This window comes from Crocuta crocuta, unplaced genomic scaffold, assembly GCF_008692635.1.
Source record: "Crocuta crocuta isolate KB4526 unplaced genomic scaffold, BGI_CrCroc_1.0 scaffold225, whole genome shotgun sequence".
Classification (NCBI taxonomy): Eukaryota; Metazoa; Chordata; class Mammalia; order Carnivora; family Hyaenidae; genus Crocuta; species Crocuta crocuta.
In genome coordinates this window covers 1,156,981-1,178,269 of record NW_027530408.1, presented here as the reverse complement: position 1 = coordinate 1,178,269, position 21,289 = coordinate 1,156,981, and the positions used below count along the sequence as shown (strand labels likewise).

At 39.2% G+C, this 21,289-nt stretch overlaps 1 protein-coding gene across 2 annotated transcripts in view; it reads right to left on the bottom strand.

The window, feature by feature from the left end:
* Positions 1 to 462: 462 nt before the first annotated feature.
* Positions 463 to 21,289, bottom strand: part of PIWIL2 (piwi like RNA-mediated gene silencing 2) — a 69,578-nt gene continuing 48,751 nt past the window's right edge. For both annotated transcript variants that reach the window (XM_077766605.1, XM_077766604.1), the window contains 3 exons: positions 4,725 to 4,978; positions 4,052 to 4,159; positions 463 to 2,360 (listed from right to left, as the gene is read on the bottom strand). In XM_077766605.1, the coding sequence (XP_077622731.1) occupies positions 2,204 to 2,360; positions 4,052 to 4,159; positions 4,725 to 4,978 (519 nt within the window). In that variant the 3' untranslated portion in view covers positions 463 to 2,203. The remainder of the gene's footprint in view (positions 2,361 to 4,051; positions 4,160 to 4,724; positions 4,979 to 21,289) is intronic.

Sequence of the window (21,289 nt, the reverse complement as noted above, 5' to 3'; positions counted from 1 at the left end):
ACCATTTCAGAAGGGAGTTCCTAAATAAACAGAAAGAGATGTAGTGGTTAAGCAAGCAAGCAAGCAACCAGGGTCTTTGGGGAAGGTATTTTAAAGGGGTATAGACACACTGTAAAGTATACAGAAAGAAGGGCAAGCATTAGAATAAGAGGAGAGGAGAGGCCACTCTTGGAGCTAGTTCTCACACTGGCTAATAGAAATTGTCTGATGGGAAAAGAGATTTGAAAAACAAAACAGAGACACACACATACCCATGCATATCCCTCAACTGTCCCAAAAGTAAGACTATTAATGTCTTTTCCGAGAAATCTTACTACCAGATCACAGTGAAATTACCTAATAATACTGGAGCTGCACCTTGCTTGTTGAGCAATAAATCAGTAATTCTAACAAATGCTACAGCTCTACAAAGGAAAAGAACTATATTAACACATCAACAGCACTATTTCAAACACAACTACATGTTTATACAAATTTGTTTTTATTTATTTCCCAACCCACAGCCCAATCATTGCACATTAAGAATGAAAAACAAAGCAAGAGAACAGGAATAAAAAGTGAAGAAATTTCTGTCTTACATTCAAGCATTTGTCTTTTCTGATTATATAAGAGAAAATGAGTATTAGGAAATGCAACTTCAAAAGAGAAATTCAAATGCTTCCACAGAGCATCAGAAAGCTGATCTGTTAAACCAGAGACCAGTGGTCCAATTTGTTTGATTCAGTGGGTTTTAAATTCCAGGCTTTAGCCCTGCCCTATGTCCCACACTCTAAATGAAACTAGGAGTGCACTTAAGGACTATCAACACTCAAAGTCCCTCAACCCCTGTAGGGCACTGCAACAAACTGAAAACTTGCTTGCTTTTATTCTTCTAAGGGGTTTTAGAAGCTAAATTTCCTCTTCTCAGACACTATCATATAAAATGGGAATTTCTGCTTTGTCCCCTCCCTGCCATCATACCAAAAAATAAATAAATATATACAAATTTGAAAAGGGTAAATAAAACTGGCTTTTAAAACCAGTTAAAGCAAGTTAAAACTGAATTAACCCTGAAGGAGTCAGAAGATTTTAAAACAGGGAAAAATAAACACACACACAAAAAACCCCACAGGCATAGTGACAACTTTCTAAGCTGAAATGTCTGGACTTTGGCAGGAGTGCCGTGTTTTCCAAAGCTGACTTCTGGAAATCTTAAGCTGGATTCAGAAAAGTTCCTAACAATATGAGCCAACAGCCAGGAATAGGTTATTGAGCAAGGGAAATGAGTGATTCCATTTACAAACACATCAACGAAAAGAAAGCCACACATCCGGGAGAAAGGTTTAAGAAAGATTCACTCCATCATGAATCTTCCTAGCTGTTGAATTTCACTGTGTTCTGATTTTTAATTTAAAAGCTGGAACGTATTAAAGATCAATAACAAAGAGCAAATGTGCGTGTGGGTGGGGGAGGCGGTGTAGGAAGAAATCAACATGGTACACTGTAAAGCAACTAAAATATACAGAAAAAAACTTCATCTGGCCTTTCTCAGGAGGCCAAGGAATGGCTAAATGCCCCTTTCAACGTTTCAAAGCCAAATCAAGGCACAGGTGTCATTAACTCAATCCCCAGACAAGATTAGGTCAGTAGGACCTGACTACGCCACCAACTGGTTTTACTACATGCCTTTCACACTTGCCAGCAATAGCAATATCTAGAAAAACTTTGCCTCACAGGCCTTTTTACCACCCTTCTCAGTTGCCCAAATAAAGTAACTCTGAACTTTGAGAAGCTTGGAATGACTTCATTCATTATCACCTGTGGCACCAGAAATAGGAAGTGTTTAGTAAGCAAAATTTACAAGGTATAATTGCTGCTTCTGCAGGTTTCCACAGCTCATGTTGGCTGTGGGGGCTTTTAAAGGTTCCCCGGTATTCACCCCATCCATCTATGCAGGACCAGTACTGCCACCACTTGCTCTACAAAGGCAACAAAGCAATTTCCAGCTGATGTTTAGAAATGGAACTTAGTTCTTTGTGATATCAGGTATAAAAGAGGAAAAAGAAAGAAAAAAGATTAACTTATTCTACCAGGTTGGTAAAAACAAATAAACAAACAAAACCCACCAACACAAAAACCCCTTGGGTTCCCTGCTGATCCTGCCTGAGTTGCAGCTGAGTTCAGAAGTCTAATCTCCCTAAGCACCCATATTTTGGCTGTCCAGTCACAGGAAGAACAGGTTCTCGCACAGCTGGATGGCTGGTTCATGATGTAAGATCTGTCCCGACAGGAAAGCTAGCTTGTGGGCATACTTGCAGGGAGCTGGGACTCTGATGGTGCCAGGCCAGTTCCAGTACATGTGGCACAGCTTGAAAGTCAACCTGTAGGCCAAGAAGAAAATATGAGCCAAATCATTCTCCACCTTCAATTTGGAACATGATGAGGTACTAATTGGTGTATGACACAAAGCATACTTTCCAAAAAACTGGGGAACTAAGAAATACATGATGTACCTTTTGGGAATCATTATTTTTAAGTGGAATTACTTCATTTCTACTATTTATAAGTAAAAGGACATGGGTAAATTCCCTCACTTTAGGTGCCCCCATTTTTTATTGAAACAAGGAAAACAACAGAATTTTTCTTTTGTTTTTGCCTCAAGAATAGGCTGAAGCCCAATGACATTGGGTATAATCTGAGCCCAATGACATTGGATCTCAAAACTAGATATATGTTGTAATTATCCAGAGTAGTTTCTTTTTTCTTTTTTTTTTTTTAAAAAAGGACGGTCTTTAAAAAAAAATCTTTGGGGCACCTGGGTGGCCTGCTTCAGATTCTGTTTCTCTCCTCTCTCTGCCTCTCTCCAACTCATGCTTTCTCTCTCAAACATAAAGAAACAAGGAGCACCTGGGTGGCTCAGTCAGGTGAGTGTCTGATTTCAGCTCAGGACATGATCTCACAGTTTGTGGGTTCAAGCCCCACTTTGGGCTCAAGCGGCACACTGGGCTCTGTGCTGACAGCTCAGAGCCTAGAACCTGTTTCGGATTCTGTGTCTCCCTCTCTCTTTCCCATCCCCCACTCACACTCGGTCTCTGTCTCTCTCTCAAAAATAAACATTAAAAAAAATTAAATAAGTAATAAATAAAATTTAAAAAGTGTTTATTTGAGTGAGAGAGAGAGAAACAATGTGAGCACTCGTGCATGCAAGTGAGCAGGGGAGGGCCAAAGAGAGAGAATCCCAAGCAGGCTCCTTGCTGTCAGCGCAGAGCGGATATGGGGTTTGATTTCCACATCCTGTGGGAATCATGACCTGAGCAGAAATCAAGAGTCAGATTCTTAACCAATTGAGCCACCCAAGCACTCCCAGAACAGTTCTTAAAATACAAATGTCTTAGAATGCTTGGGGTAAAGCCTGGGCATTGTTTTTTTTTTATTTAAAAACATTTTTTTTAATATTTATTTTTGAGAGAGAGAGAGAGAGAGAGAGAGAGAGAGAGAGCCAGAGCATGAGGGAGGGTGAGGGGCAGAGAGAGGGAGACAAAGAATCCGAAGCAGGCTCCAGGCTCTGAGTTGTCAGCACAGACCCTGATGCAGGGTTTGAACCCACACCGTGAGACCATGACCTGAGCTGAAGTCGGCCACTTAACCGACTGAGCCACCCAGGCACCCCTAAAAAGTTTTTTTAATGTTTTATTTATTTCTGAGAGAGAGAGAGAGAGAGACAGCGTGAGCAGGGGCGGGTCAGAGAGAGAGGGAGGCACAGAATCTGAAGCAGGCTCCTGGCTCTGAGCTAGCTGTCAGCACAGAGCCGAACATGGGGCTTGAACCCACGAACCATGTGATCATGACCTAAACCAAAGTCGGACGCTTAACCAACTAAGCCACCCAGGTGCCCCACTTCAAGTAATTCTGAAGTATACAGGAATTACCAATCACTCTTCAAAAAATATATAATTATTATAAAGACATAAAAAAACTCAAAGGGTAAATATTCCAGTTGGGGGCAGTGACCCCATCTTAGCTAGCTGGCCATGATTAATTATGAGAAAGAGTAAGTTATTGGTTAGCTCACCTCTGCATGTGATCAGGGCTCAGGTTTGCAGTGTTGAGAACACAGACGTAATGGGTAGGAATGCCACAACCCTGCCGTACATGATGGGCAAGAAGGTAGAAGTCCACCCTAGGAAGGAAAATGTACCAAGGAATGATATGGTCAGATTTGGCCAAAGAGAGCTGAAAAAGATCATGGTGATCATTTTGGTTCCTTTACCTAAAGCTGAGAGGTCAAATGACTGGATCAAGGATACACACAGACCAAACCCTATTACAGCTCAGGAATCTGGACTCAACAATATATGGTATTACAGGGGTACCTGATTGACTCAGTCAATAAGAGTGTGTGACTCTTGATCTCAGGGTTGTAAGTTCGAGTCCCACGTTGAGTGTAAAATTACTTAAAATTGTTATTAAAAAAAAAAAAAGAATGATAGCAGAAACTACCAAATCTGTGTGCGGAAGGTTAAAAGCATACATAATCTTAGGAAAAGAATGTGCATTCAATACATTATACTTAAGAGGTAAAGATTTATTGTTGGTTTGTTCTTCAATTGTTTAGAAAATATTTTAAGACCATCAAATCTGAGGCTTCCATTCCACATCTCTCTAGGCAACCTCCGTATTCCAATACCCAGGGAACAAATAACCCCTCCAACGTATTCTTACTGAAATATATTTTCCCCACTTACCACTCACAGCTTGTTATGGTATGATCTACCACAGTCCCAGGGGAGGGAGTCACAAAGTGCTCAGTAGCAGCCAGGTACAGATTGGTACTGATTTTCTTCTGAACTACAAATACTACCATCTTGGGCTGATAATTCTCAAAAGCTTCAAAACACTTCTGTAGCTGAGGGATCTCATAGTTGGCAACTGTCTTTAGTTGGCCATCAGACACTCCATCACGGTACACCACAATCTTCTCTGGGAGACAGTGGTTCACCTGAAACGACACCCTGCTGAGGTGAACTATGGAGTCTGGGGTTAATGACCACAGGCAGTGAGAGGCTCACTGAGCATACAGCTTGGCAATCTGGCAGCAGATCTTTCTCACTGCTGGGCCCAAAGCCACCATGTCAGAAGGGAAGGGAGGAAAAGTTTCTAGTCATTTCTAGACTTCCTCAGGGTAGTAAAACAGACCTCGTACAGCAAAAGCGTTATAAACTATGAAAGCAAAATAAGCCAGTGATGAGTCACATACATAGGGCACATAAACAATATGAACAAAGTTAAAAGAAATGGTAGGAAAATTATGGGGTGAATCAACCTTCCTTTGACTTGAATTTCACAAGAATTACCACTTAGGCAAAGAACAAGGTGAAGTGCTAGAGAAATTCTAACATATGACTGCACATCCCACAGATCTATCTTCTTGTTCAAGAGAATAAGCTATTCTATTTTTTTTTTTTCTGAGAGAGAAATTGAGAGCAAGTAAGAGACAGAGAGAACGAGAGCACTTATGTACATGAGCAGGGGAAGGGCAGAGGGAGAGGAGGAGAGAGAATCTTAAGTAGGATCCACACCCAGCCCTGAGCCTGACACGTTACTCTATCTCACAACCATGAGATTATGACCTGATCCGAAATCAAGAGTCAGACACTTAACCGACTGAACCACCTAGCTGCCCCTTAGCTGTTCTACTTTAAACAAGAAGTTCCCTGGGGAGCCTGGGTGGCTCAGTCAGTTAAGTGTCTGACTTCAGCTCCAGGTCATGATCTCACGGTTCGTGGGTTCGAGCCCCACATCAGGCTGTGCACTGACAGCTACCTCAGAGCCTGGAGCTTGTTTCGGATTCTGTGTCTCCCTCTCTCTCTGACCCTCCCCTGCTCATGCTGTCTCTCTCTCTCTCAGAAATGAAAACATTAAAAAAAAATAGGGGTACCTGGGTGGCTCAGTGGGTTAAGTGTCTGATTTCGGCTCAGGTCATGATCTCATGGTTCCTGGGTTCAAGCCCTACATCGGGCTCTGTGCTGACAGCTCAGACCCTGGAGCCTGTTTCAGATTCTGTGCCTCCCTCTCTCTCTGACCCTCCCCTGCTCATGCTGTCTTTCTCTGTCTCAGAAATAAATAAAAAATATTTAAAAATAATAAAATAAAATAAAAATATAAAACAAAAAAACTCTAAGTTCCCTGACAAGTGCTTTAGTTTAATCCACAGTTCATAAGTGGTAGTTTGAGTCTAATCAAGTTGTATAGATTATTCACAATTCCCCTCAAACACCTAAATTAGTACTGAATTAAATATATACACAATATACATTCTTTACATATTTATTCTTTTTAAGTTTCAATTCAAAGAATCCTATTTTTTTAAATGTTTTATTTATTTTTTGGGGGGGGAGAAAGAGCATAAGTGGGAGAGGGGCAAAGAAAGGAGGGGGACAAAGGATCCAAAGAGGGCTCTCTGCGTTGACAGCAGAAAGCCTGATGCAGGGCTCAAACTCACAAATCATGAGATCGTGACCTGAGCCGAAGTCAGACACTTAACCGACTGAGCCACCCAGGCTCCCCAAGAATGTTTTTTTAAAAAAAATGTTTATTTTGGGGCACCTGGGTGGCTTAGTCGGTTAAGCGTCTGACTTTCGCTTAGGTCATGATCTCACGGTTCGTGGGTTTGAGCCCTGCGTCGGGCTCTGTGCTGACTGCCAGCTCAGAGCCTGGAGCCTCTTTCGGTCTGTGACTCCCTCTCTCTCTGACCCTCCCCTGCTCACGCTGTCTCTCTCTCCTAGAAATAAATTAAAAAAAACATAAAAATTAAAAAAAAATGTTTATTTTGAGCACCTAGATGGCTCAGTCAATAAGTGTCCAACTTTGGTTCAGGTCATGATCTCACAGCTTGTGGGTTCCAGCCCTGTGTTGGGTTCTGTGCTGACAGCTTAGACCCTGGAGCCTGCTTTGGATTCTGTCTCCCTCTCTCTCTGCCCCTGCCCTGCTCACATTCTGTCTCTTTCTTTCTCTCTCAAAAATAAACATTAAAAAAAAAAATCTTTTTTCTAAATGTTTATTTTTGAGAGAGAGAGAAAGTGGGAAAGAGCCAGAAAAAGGGAGAAAGAGAATCCCAAGAATCTGCACTTACAGAGCAGAGCTGGACATGGGGTTTGATCTCACAAACACAGATCATGACCTCAACTGAAATCAAGAGTCACTTAATCAACCTAGCCACCCAGGTGCCCCCAAAGAATCCTTTTTTAAAAAATGTTATTATGTGTTTTGAGAGAGAGAGAACGCGCGTGTGTGTGTGTGTGTGTGTGTGGACATACAAGTGGGGAAGGTACAGAAAGGAGGAGATAATTCAAAGCAGGCTCTGGGCTGTCAGCACGGAGCCCAATGCATAGCTTGATCCCACGAAATGCAAGATCATGACCTAAGCTGAAATCAAGATTCAGAAGCTCAACCGACTGAGCCAACCAGGCACCCCTCAAAGAATCCTTATTTATTTATTTATTTTTATTTTTTAAATGTTTTTATTTATTTCTGAGAGAGACAGCATGAGCAGGGGAGGGTCAGAGAGAGAGGAGACACAGAATCTGAAGCAGGCTCCAGGCTCTGAGCTAGCTGTCAGCACAGAGCCTGATGCGAGGCTTGAACCCATTAACTGTAAGATCATGACCTAAGCCAAAGTTGGACGCTTAACCAACTGAGCCACCCAGGCACCCCAAAGAATCTTTTTTTAAAAATAATCCCCTAGAATCTTACTGAAATTAAAGTTCAGAATTTCAAATATTTTATAAATATGACTTTTTTTTGAGACACCCCAAGTACTACATTTACAAACGTGTAATTCATCTTCACAGTCCCAAACTGGAATTATTGCTCTTGTTTGTATGACTTTTCTGTTATTGTGTTGTCTTTGGCTGTCCAGCATCTATTTTACCATTTTTTGGTAAGAACATTTAGTTTCCTTCTCCCCTCAGTAGGATAAGTCTGCTGGGACTATGAGTCGAGGTCCTTCCCCTAATTCAGTGTTTCTCAACATTGGGGATCTATAGAACTAAATTATTATGTATTGGGGGCTGACAATGTTTACCAGTATTCCTGGCCTCTACCCACTAGACTCCAGCAGCAATTGGCCCACTTATAACTAAGATGCCCCTAGACATTGCCTACTGGGAGGACACAACTGCTGCCAGCTGAGGACCACTGCACTAACCAAAGGACATAAAGAGGACTCAAGTTATGCCAACATAATGTGCCTCCTTGCTCTGAATCTTGAGCAGATAATGAAAATCACTTGGAGTTTGGTCCCTCTGTGGTTTGGTCTCTTTAAATCCCTGCTTCTGGAACTCCAGAAGCTATCCTGATTCCTGTCCATTTTCCAGCTTGATATTAAACCTTCTCACCAATTGTCTGAGACTCTCCAGGATTTTACCAATTAATTCTCACTTTGCTCAAGTTAACACATTTCTGTGACTTCTCAAAGACCCCTTACTGATATACTATGTTAAAAGGTAGATACCAGGGGTACTTAGATCAGGAAGAAATCATCATTTCACATAGAAGGAAAAGAGAGTGTAAGTATAATGGATCTGAGGTGAGGAGACCTAGGATTGAGTCTGATTCTGCCATTCCCTGGCTATGATCTTGGAACACTGTTTCCGGAGTTGAAAGATGGAAATAAACCACCACCTTACCTTCTTGTCAGAGTTGTTAAGGAGGATAAAGTAAAAAATATACATAGTTGACTCTTGAACAACATGAGTTTAAACTGTGTGGGTCCACTTATATGTGAATTTTTTCAGTGTAGTACATTACTATAAATGCATTTTCTTTTTTTTTTTAATTTTTTAACATTTTTATTTATTATTGAGAGACAGAGACAGAGCATGAGCATGGGAGGGGAAGAAAGAGGGGGAGACACAGAATCCAAAGCAGGCTCCAGGCTCTGACCTGACAGCACAGAGCCCAACGTGGGGCTCGAATTCACCAACCGTGAGATCCTGACCTGAGCCAAAGTCAGATGCTTAACCGACTGAGCCAACTAGGCGCCCATGCATTTTCTCTTCTGTGTGATTTTCTTAATAGTGTTTTTTTCTCTAGCTTACTTTGTTGTAAGAATGCAGTATATACTGCCTTTACATACAAAGTATGTGTTACATCTACTGTTTATGTCATTGGTAAAGTTTCTGGTCAACAGTAGGTTATTAGTAGTTACATTTTTGATAAGTCAAAAGTTTTACAGATTTTAAAAAAAATTTTGTTTAATGTTTGATTTATTTCTGAGAGAGAGAGAGAGAGGCAGCATAAACAGGGGAGGGTCAGAGAGAGAGGGAGACACAGAATCTGAAGCAGGCTCCAGGCTCTGAGCTAGCTGTCAGCACAGACCCCGACGCGGAGCCTGAACCCACAAACTGTGAGATCATGACCTGAGCCAAAGTCGGATGCTTAACCAACTGAGCCACCCAGGCGCCCCATACATATATTTTTTAAAAACTGTTGAGAATGAATTAGATTAAGGAAATAAAGATATTCCAAAACATCAAGAAGGAACATAACAAGATCAATGGAGTGAAAAATAGAATCAATTTATCTGTAGTATTCACTGACATCACATCTTTCTTTAAAATTAGCTAACCAACTAATGAGTGTAAGATACCATACTTAGCCCTATAATGCCAGCAGAAGTGAAACACATGATTCCTGTTATCAAGGAGCTTAAAAATCTAAGAATAGTCAACAATGGTTACTTTTCTAGGTCATCTAATCCATTCTCTTTATTTCATAAATGATAAAATTAGGGTCAGGAGGTAAGACAAATCACAATATTGAAGCATAAATGTTAAATGTATATTCTTAAACCATTTAAATACAAGAGTAAATAAATGAAACAATAAATTAATGAGTATCTTGAAAGCAGGACTGTGCTTCTTTGACTTGTATTGCTTGCACTGAGTACAATGGCAAGGATCAAGTAGAAAATAAATATCTGCTGTAAGCTTGAGATATTCTTTTAGGTAAGGCTCCATTCGTTCATAAAACAAACAATGCCACTACATACACGCAACTGTGTTAGTGTCAGAAAATATAAAAAATTACTTTGATACAATCTAATTGTTCATGGAACTCAAATTAGATCTGGAGAGAGAGACACATAAAGTAAATGTTTGCAATAAATTATAAATAACATAACAACGATGACTTTTGTTGTCTGCAGGGAGAAGTGAACATTATGCCTCAGGAAAAGGTCTAATGAATCAACATATAATTTAGGAAGCAAATTAGGGTAAAAGGTTTCCAGGCAGAACACAAGCAAAGGCCTAAACTGTGGGTGGATAAAGGGTAAAAAACAACTAGAGACTTCTATATTATCAGTCACAAATCTGAAATCTACTCTGGCAACCATCTAAAAAACAGATCAAAGATGATTAAGAATGGGTATTAGATCACTTCCAGTTCAGGATTTCAAATGAGACAACAAAACCCTTCAGTCTTATGGTAACACCAAAAAAATCAAAATAATATAAAAATCACACTTAGATATGGGACCATCAAAGACCAGTGGAAGCAAGGAAGCCTCGATGAACTTCAACAGAGAGAGGAGCCTTCAAAATGAGCAGTGAATTTCTGAAGTATCCATGAGACAAATGACAAGAGTGAATGTGGGTGGCATAAAGATGCAGCCTGAGGTTGGAGAAATTTTACCAGGAACAGACAAGACTGACAGGATTCTGGGGAGATGGCAGAGAAGGAAAAGGGCTTTCTCTCTCCACCTAGATAACAAATCCACTAACATAATCTGTCTGATGTGAATAACTGGAACTGTGGAGTTTGTTGAAGGCTTGCAACTTCCCAGGAAACAAGTGGATGGTGAATTGTAGTTAATTTCCACTCTCGGTACAAAAGCTGCCCTATACTATGCTCATCCACATTGCAGGGCCCTGTCTTACAAATACTGGGATCTGTTCCTGAGTGCTGCTTCTGATCACAGAAGTTCAGACAAAGAGGCTGGTAGCCATTCTTGTTGCATCTAACTCTCCAGCTGAAGTACTTCCAGGGTATTTAATGGACAAGTGCCATTCTTCTCCCACCCTTCATTTTTCTCTTTATCCTTTTTTGGAAGTTAGACATTAAAGACTAGAACATCCAAAACACCACATACATGTCAAAAATCAGAAAGTGACCATGCATGTCCAGATAAAAGCTCAAAAAACTGAAAGACCTTAAGTTCCAGCACAGTCATAACCTATACTGATCAAAAAATGAAAACGACACAGAGAACAAAGCCCTGAAGAAAGGAGACAATCTGATTTCCAAAGTTACCACATTATTAGAATCAAGTGTCCAGTTTGCAACAAAAGTCACAGGGCAAACAAAGAAAAGGTAAGTATAGCCCAAAGGAAAACATTAAATCAATAGAAACGGTCATTGACAAAGACCTCATGGCAGTTTTACTGACCAAAGACCTTAAAACAACAGTCTTAAAGGGGCACCTGTGTGGTTCAGTCAGTTAAGCATCTGACTGACTTAGGTCATGATCTCATGGTTCATGAGTTTGAGACCTGCATTGGGCTATGTGCGAGCCTGCTTCGAATTCTGTGTTGCGCTCTCTCTCTGCCCCTCTCCTGCTCATACTCAGTCTCTCTCTCAAAAATAAGTAAACATTTAAAAAAAAAAAAAGGGGGGGTTTTCTTTTTTTAACAAAAAACACAATGGTCTTAAAGATGCTCAAGGAACCAAAGGGAGATGTGGACAAAGTAAACAATGTTTGAAAAAAGTGGAAGTATTAATAAAGAAAAAACCTAAAAAGTACCCAAAAATCACTACAAGAGCTGAAAAATACAATAACTGCAACTTCACTAGATGGATTCAAATACAGATCTGAGCAGGTAGAAGAACCAGCAAACTTGAGGACTGTATGATGAAATTATTGTTCACAAATAAAGAAGACTGAAGAAAGGAGAATAGCGCCTAAAGGACTTAGGTGACACCATCTAGCAGACAATATTTGCATCCTGGGACTCCAAGAAGAAAAGAGAAAAGGGGTAGAAAGAATATCTGAAGAAATAATGACTGAAAACTTCTTAAATCTGATCAAACATGTGAATATAAACATTCAAGCTCAATGAACTCCAAGTAATATGAATTCAAAGAGAACCACAATGACATACACAATCAAATTTTCAAAAGCTCATGATAAAAGGAATCATGGAAACAAGATAGAAGAAAATCACTGCACAAAGAATAAGGCTCAGTACGATTATCAGCAGACTGCCCATCAGAAACTCTGGAGACTAGAACATAGTGGGTTGATATATTCAAAGTGCTAAAAGAGAAAAACTGCCACTCAAAACTTGTACCAGCAAACTATTTCTTTGTCAAAAATAAGAAAGAAATTAAGACATTCCCAGATAAAAGCTCAAAGAGTTTCTTGTCAAGAGACATGCAAGAAATGGTCAAAGGAATCCTGGAGGATGAAATAAAAGACGATTACACAGTAATGTGTAGCCATATAGAGAAATAAAGATTTCAATAAAGGTGAAGTATTATTGTATTATTTTAACAGTGGTTTGTACTACATTTAAAAATTTTCTGTATGATTTATGACTAAGGTAAATTTAAAGAGGGGTGCCTGGGTGGCTCAGCTGATTAAGCATCCGACTTCAGCTTAGGTCATGATCTCATGGTCCGTGAGTTCAAGCCCCACACTGGGTTCTGTGCTGACAGCTCAGAGCCTGGAGCCTGCTTTGGATTCTGTGCCTCCTTCTCTCTCTGCCCCTCCACCACTTGTGTTCTGTCCTTGTCTCTCAAAAAATGAATAAACATTAAAAAAAAATAATAAAGTAAATTTAAAGAAAAAAAAAGCAAGCATTAGTCTAAGACCAAGTATTATTTAACTTTGGTTTATAACTCCAAATCTTATTCACAAAATTTAAAGACAAATGTATTTAAAAGGATTATCACTCTATATATGAGGGCACATAATATGCCAAGATATATAATTTTATGACATCAACATCTAAAGAGGGAGAGATGGACCTGTAAAGGAACAATGTTTCTATATGTTATTGAAGTTAAACTACTATACATTCAAATTAGTGTTTTAACTTAAGGATGTTAAATATAATCCCTATGATAACCACATACAAAATAGCTACTGAACATACACAAAAGCTAATGAGAGCCCCCAACAAAATTAACCCAAAGAGATCCACACCAAGACACATAATAATTAAAATGGCAAAAAGTAGCAGCAAAGAATTTTATTTTATTAAAACATTTTTTTAATGTTTTATTTTTGAGAGAGACAGATGATGAGCGAGGCAGGGGCAGAGAGAGTGGGAGACACAGACTCTTAAGCAGGCTCCAGGCTCTGAGCTCTCACTATAGAGCCTGATGCGGGGCTCAAACTCATGAACTGTGAGATCATGACCTGAGCCAATGTCGGATACCCAACTAAGCCACCCAGGTGCCCCTAAAGAGAGAATTTTAAAAGCAACAAGAAGGATGCCTGCGTGGCTCAGTTGGCTGAGTGTCCAATTCTTGATTTCAGCTTAGGTTACAATCCCAGGGATGTGAGATTGAGCCTCACGTTGGGGTTCATGCTGAGCATGGAGCCTAGTTAAGATTCTCTCTCTCCCTCTCCCTCTTTTCCCCATTCATGCACTCTCTAAAATAAAAAATAAATAAAATACAACAAAGTAAAATAAAATAAAATAAAAGCAGCAAGAGAAAAGAAAACAGTTACATACAAGGAAACCAAGAGTTGGTTTTTTGAAAAAATAAAATTGACAAACCTCTGGCCAGGCTTCTCAAAAAGAAAAGAGAGAGCACTCAAATGGACAAAATCATGAATGAAAACAGACTGATTACAACCAACCCCTCAGAAATACGAGCAATTATCAGGGAATACTATGAAAAACTATATGCCAACAAATTGGACAACTTAGAAGAAATGGACAAATTCCTAAACACACACTCACTACCAAAATTCACACCGGAAGAGATAGAAAACCTGAACAGACCCATAACAAGTGAGGAAATCAAATCTGTTATCAAAAATCTCCCAACAAATAAGAGCCCTGGGCCAGATGGCTTCCCTGGGGAATTCTACCAGATGTTTAAAACAGAATTAATACCAATTCTTCTCAAACTATTCCAAAACATAGAAATCGAAGGAAAACTTCTAGACTCATTTTATGAAGTCAGCATCACTTTGATTCCCAAGCCAANATCAGGGAAATACAAATCAAAACCACAAGGGGATACCACCTCACACCGGTCAGAGTGGCTAAAATGAGCAAATCAGAGGACTCTAGATGCTGGCGAGGATGTGGAGAAACGGGCACCCTCCTACACTGTTGGTGGGAATGTATACTGGTGTGGCCCCTCTGGAAAACGGTGGGGAGGTTCCTCAAAAAATTAATAATAGAACTCCCCTATGACCTAGCAATAGCACTCCTAGGAACTGACTCAAGGGATATAGAAGTGCTGATGCATAGGAGCACATGTACCCCAATGTTCATAGTGGCACTCTCAACAATAGCCAAAACATGGAAGGAGCCTAAGTGTCCATCAACTGACCAATGGATCAAGAAGATGTGGTTTATCTAGATGATGGAATACGACACGGCAATGAGAAAGAATGAAATCTGGCCATGTATAGCAACATGGATGGAACTTGAGGGTGTTATCCTGAGTGAAATAAGTCAAGCAGAAAAGGACAGCTACCATATGTTTGCACGTATAGGAGGATTAGGAGGAACTTAATGGAGGACCGTGGGGGAGAAGAAGGGGGAAAATAGTGGGGGAGAGGGAGAGAGTCAAAACATGAGAGACTCTTGAATGATGAGAACAAACTGAGGACTGATGGGTGTGGGGGGAAGGGTGATGATGGGCATGGAGGAGGGCACTTGTGGGGATGAGCACTGGGTGTTATATGGAAACCAACTTGACAATAAACTATTTGTAAAAAAACAAAACAAAACAAAAGAAGATAGTAGTACAGTAAATGGAGGACAAAAAAAAGGAATAAAGCATATAGAAAACAAATAGCAAAATGACAGAATTTCTCCCTTTATTAGTAATTACTATAAATATAAATGGATTAAATGCTCCAATAAAAAAACCCAGATTGGCAGAATAGATAAAAACACATGATCCAACTAGAGACTCACTTTAGATCCAAAACACATACAGACTGAAAGTGAAATAATGAAAAATGATATTCTGTGCAAATACTAATGAAAAGAAACTAGGGAGATCTATACTAATATCAGAGAAAAGACTTCAAATTAGAAACAAACAAGACAAAGGACATTATATATTAATAAAAGGTTCTAAAACTGTGAGAAGAGCAACAATTATAAACATTTATTCAGTTGATAATAGATCATCAAAATATATGAAACGACAGACTTGAAGAGAGAATCATTTGGGAAATGCAAACCAAAACTACAACAACATACCACCTCATGTCCATCAAGATGGCTAATGTATACACACACACAGGAAAAAAGTGTTGGCAAGGATGTGGAGACACGAATCACTGGGCACTTCTGGGGGGGTTGTACAATGCTATAGCTGCTGTGGAAAACAGTATGACAGTTCTTCAAAAAATTAAAAATAACACTTATCATATGTTCAACCAATTCCATTTCAGGATATATACCCTAAAGATTCAACACAGGCTCTCAAAGAGATGTTTGTATACCCATGTTCACTGCAGCATTATTCACAATAGCTAAAACATGGAAGCAACCCAAGTGTCCATAGATGGATGGATAATCGTAAGTTCATATACACATACAATGGAATATTATTCAGTCTTGAAAAGGGAGAAAATTCTGCAATATACTACAACATGAATGAACTTTCAGGACATTAAATTAAGTGAAACAAGTCAGTCAAAGAAAGACAAATACTACATGATTCCACTTATGTGAGGTACTTAGTCAAATCAATAGAGAATAGAAGGGTGGTTGCTCAGGGGCTGGGGAAAGAAGAGAATGGAGATTAACTATGTGCAGGGTTTCAGTTTTACAAGATGACAGAATTATGGAGATGGTGGTGGTAATGACTGCACAACATTATAAATGTATTTAAAACCAATGAACTGTGTTATTCGAAAATGGTTAAGATGGTAAATTTTATACATATTTTACTCAAATAAGAAAATATGGGGAAAAAGGTAAGAAGAGGCCAGGCAAGCTACTGGCAACTATGGGTTCAGGAAGGGCAGGCTGACGTCTCGAAGATTCTTCCAAATAATAATCACTTTCTCGAGTTAGCACTCCACCCCAATCTCTTCTTAATTCTGCTAAGAAAAGTGAAGTTGTAACTGAAAAGCAGAAAGAACTCATACCACATACTCTACAGCTGCCTGCAACTTTTCATTCCAATGGCAATACCTTGGCCTTTTCCCCTTTAAAGTCAAATATTAGTCAAAAACAGTCTAGCCCCATGTAGTCCTAGGCACAGCTAGAATCACATCAACAGCAACAAGGGTTAATCAGAGCAGAGTTCCACCTTCTTAAGCTCAGACCAAATAACTGATGAACTGAACATTTGGTGTTCCTCATTATGAGCTGTAAAGCTGAGGTAGCTTGGGTTTGATTTTCATACTGGCGGAGAAGTAAACACTGGGATTCAGACTCACATACTAGGTTTCAGTGACCTCTGAAACACTGAACTAGAGAGGCCAAGTAGGTAGTTGGAGATAAGACTAGGAGTTCAGATGAACAGCATATGCTAGAGTATGTCCTCTGGGGTCCCATCTATCTCTACCCAGAAGTCCTTGAAACATTCTAGGGAGTCCATAAAGTAAAAAATATGTTTCTTCTGTTACTACTATCACTACTGCTGCTGCTACTACTATACTACCTGCCATTTTCTCTGTAATTCTCTCATAAATATACACTAGAATTTTCCAGAGAGTAAATGATAATGGGATATCACAACAGATTAAAGGTAAGATTATTTACTTGTGGGACACCTGGGTGGCTCAGTTGGTTGAGTGTCCCACTTTGGGTCAGGTCATGATCCTATGGTTCGTGAGTTCGAGCCCCACATTGGGCTCGCTGTCAGCACAGAGCCCACTTTGGATCTTCTGTCCCCCTCTCTCTGCCTTTCCCCTGTGCTCTCTCAAAAATAAACATAAAAAAAATATTGCATTTTGCTAACCCAAATTAAAGGCTTTCACAAAAATGCAAAACAATGGCTTTCTTCTCACTAAACATTTTAGAAGTAGTTATCTTTAATTTAAAATGTTACATTATTGGAACCCATGGGTCACTCAGTCGGTTGCGCCTCCAACTTCAGCTCTGATCATGAGCTCACGGTTCACTAGTTTGAGCCCTGCATCAGGCACACAGCTGTCAGTGTGAAGCTCACTTTGGATCCTCTGTTCCCCTCTCTTTGCCCCTCCCCCACTCACTCTGTCTCAAAAATGAATAAACACTTTAAAAGCGTTATATTATTGGGGCACCTGTATGGCACAGTCAGTAAATATGCAACTCTTGAACTCAAGGTTGTGGTTCTGGCCCCATGTTGGGCATAATGCTTACTTAAAAAGTAAATAACATAAAAATAAAAATGTACTGAGTGTATAGTTTTTCTTATTCTATTTTTATGATATAATTGATATAGAACATTCATTTCAGGTATACAACACTGTTAGCAACTTTCAAATATACAACATGTGATATTTATTAACTATAGTCATAATGCTGTACTTTACACCCATGACTTTTATAACTTGTACCTTTTGACCTCTTTCAACCATTTTGTCCACTCTCCTCACTCCCCACCTCTGCAACTACCAATCTGCTCTCTATGAAGTTAGGTATTTTATTTTTTTGTTTTTTAAGATGACACATATAAAGTCATATAGTATTTTTCTTCCTCTGACTTATTTCACTTAGCATAATGCCCTCAAGGTCTATCCAGGCTGTTGCAAATGGCAAGATTTCATTCTTTTTTAATGGCTAAGTAATATTCCATTGTAACACATATATCACAATTTCTTTATCTATTCATCCACTAATGGATAATTAGGTTGTTCCCATACCTTGGCTACTGCAAATAATGCTGCAGATACCACTTTTAATGGTTTATTTTTTCTTCAGATGAATACTCAGAAGGGGAATTGCAGAATCATATGCTAGTTCTATTTTTAATTTTTTGAGGAACTTCAATACGGTTTTCCATAGAGACTGCATCAATTAACATTCCCACCAATAGTGCACAAGTGTTCCCTTTTCTCCACAACCTTACCAGTATTTCTTTTCTTACTGTTTTTTAAGCTTATTTATTTTGAGGGGGAGAGGGGCAAAGAGAGAGGCAGAAAGAATCCCAAGCAGGTTCTGTGCTGATAGTGACATAATTAACATAGCAATCTAAACACTTACTTAACCAACTGAGCCGTCCAGGTGCCTTCAATGTTTTATATTTTTAAATTTACTTTTTTTTTAATTTTTAAATTTAATTTAAAATAACAATAAGAAGGGCATCTCAGTGGCTCAGTTGGTTAAGCGTCTGACTCCTGATTTCAGCTCAGATCATGATCTCATGGTTCACGAGATCAAGGCCCATGTGGGGCTCTGAGCTGAGCACGGAGCCTGCTTGGAAGTCTCTGTCTCCCTCTCTCTCTGCCCCTCCCCTGTTCATTCTCTCTCTCAAAGATAAACTTAACTTAAAAAACAGTAAAAAAAAAAAAAAACTTTCCTCAGTTTTCACTCTGAAGATGGTAATTATTGATAGATATATGCCATATAAACAAAAACCCATTCATATTTAGGAATGTAAAGGGTTTCTTAGACCAAAAATTTAAGAATGCCTGGACTAGAGATATAAATCTAAATACAGATCTTAAATAAAGCCACAGATGAGCTTAAAGCTTGCCTGCAATGCTTCAAGTGGTGGACCAGGAATACTGAGCACCTTACAACTGAAAAGCTGGACAAAGTACATAAACATTCAGGTGAAGGCCTTAGATCTAGGCAGCATCAGTGAAAGAATGGAGGCCTAGGGAAATAAACTAGGCTTCTCTATCTGTTTTTTCCCTAGCAATAGTTGCTGGTTTTGATGATTCTACAAGGGTGTCTAAAAGGCTAGAAGGTTTAGAGGTGTTTTCTTTCTTTTTTTGAACAGCTTTATTTGGTTCTAATTTGCTACACCATAAGCTCACCCCCTTTTTAAAAAAATTTTTTTTAATATTTTTTTTTTTTTTTGAGAGAGAGACAGAGCACGAGTCGGGGAGGGGCAGAAACAGAGAAGGAGACATAGAATCTGAAACAGGCTCCAGGCTCTGAGCTGTCAGCACAGAGCCCAACATGGGGCTTGAACTCGGGAATGGTGAGATCATGACCTGAGCTGAAGTTGGGATACTTAACTGACTGAGCCACCCAGGTGCCCCAAGCTCACCCCTTTTAAGGTACAAAATTCAAAGGATTTTATGTTTATAGAATTTTGCAATCTTCACCACTATTTAATTTTAGAACACTCTGACTGATGACCTCAAAATGTAATCTCATACACATTAGCAGTCACTTCACATTGCCCCCTACCCTCTTGGAACATACCAATGTACTTTCTGTTTCTTTGGACTGGCCTATTCTGGACAGAATCGTATAATGTGGCCTTTTGTAATTAAATAATTTCACTTAGCATAACATTTTCACAGTTTATCCATACTGTAGTATGTATCTGTCCTTAACTTCTTTGTGTTGCCAAATAAATTCCACTGTGGGATAGATCAGATTTTGTTTGCCCATTCATCAGCTCATGGACAGTTGGACTGTTTCCATTTGCAGTATTTATGAATACTACTATAAACATTTGTGTACAGGTTTTTATGTGGACATGTTTTCAATTCTCTGAGGTATATACCTAGGTGTAGAATTGCTAGGTCATACAGTAACTCTATGTTTAACATCCTGAAGAACTGCCAAACTGTTTTCCAAAGTTGCTCCACCATTTTACAATCCCATCAGCAATGTATGAGGATTCTAGTACCTCCAAATCCTCAACAATGCTTAGTATCTTTTAAAATTATAGCCACTGTAGTGTGAGGTGGAATCTCACTGAATGTTAAAGAGATTAATTTTAGACCACTTTTTAAGTTCACACAAAAATTGAGGTGACAATACAGAGATCCAGATACTCCCTCCCCAACCTACTGTTTTCCCCCGCTGCCATACATTAGGATGGTAATTTATTACAATTAATGAGCAAATATTGACACATTGTTATTAAGTAAAGTCCATAATTTATATTAGGGTTCATTTTTTGTGTTGTATGTTCTTTAGACTTTGACAAAGGCATAATGCCATGTGTCCATCACTGCAGTATCATATATAACAGTTTCATAGACCTGAATATCCCTGATGTTCCCCCTATTTATCCTTCCCTTCCTTATACTACTATACCTCTGGCAACCATTGATCTTTACTATCTCCACTGTTTTATCTTTTCCAGAATGTGCCAGAGTTGGAATCATGCAGTATGTAGTCTTTTCAGATTGGCTTTTTTCACTCTGTAATATGGATGTCAGGTTCTACCACATCTTAATAATGAACTGACAGCTCACTTCTTTTTACTGCTGAATAACATTTCATTATCTGGATGTACTGCAGTTTACTTTTCCATTCACGTACTGAGGGACATCTTGGTTGCTTCTAAGCTTCAGCAATTACGGATAAACTGCAATGAACACCTTTGTGGAAGTTTTTGCACTGACATAAATTTCCAACTCATTTGGGTAATACTAAGAAGTGCTACTGTGGATCTTATGGTAAAAAGTGGTTTTTTGTTAAGTAGGTTCCACTCCAAACATAAGGCTTGAATTCACAACCATGAAACTGAAGAGTTGCATGTTCTACCAACTCAACCAGCAAGGCATACCTGAGGAATCTTTTTAAGAGAGTTTTGAAAGAAACTGCCAAATTGTCTTCCAGTGTATCCATACCACTTTGCATTCCTACCAGCAATAATGAATGAGAGTTCTTGTTTCTTCACATCCTCATTGACATCTGGCATTGTCAGTGTTTTGGATTTTGGCCATTCTAATAGGAGTGTAGTGTAGTGGTAGCTCATTGTTTTAATTTAGAATTCACTAATGTTATATTGAGTATCTTTTCATGTTCTGCCATTTTAATAACATTTTGGTGAGGTATCTGTTCAAGTTTTTTGCCCATCTTTCTTTTCCTAATATTTGTTAATTTTGAGAAAGACACAGAGAGAACAAATGGGTGATGGGCAGAGAGAGGGGGAGAGAGAGGGAGGGAGAGAGAGGGAGAGAGAGAGACAGGGAGGGAGAAAA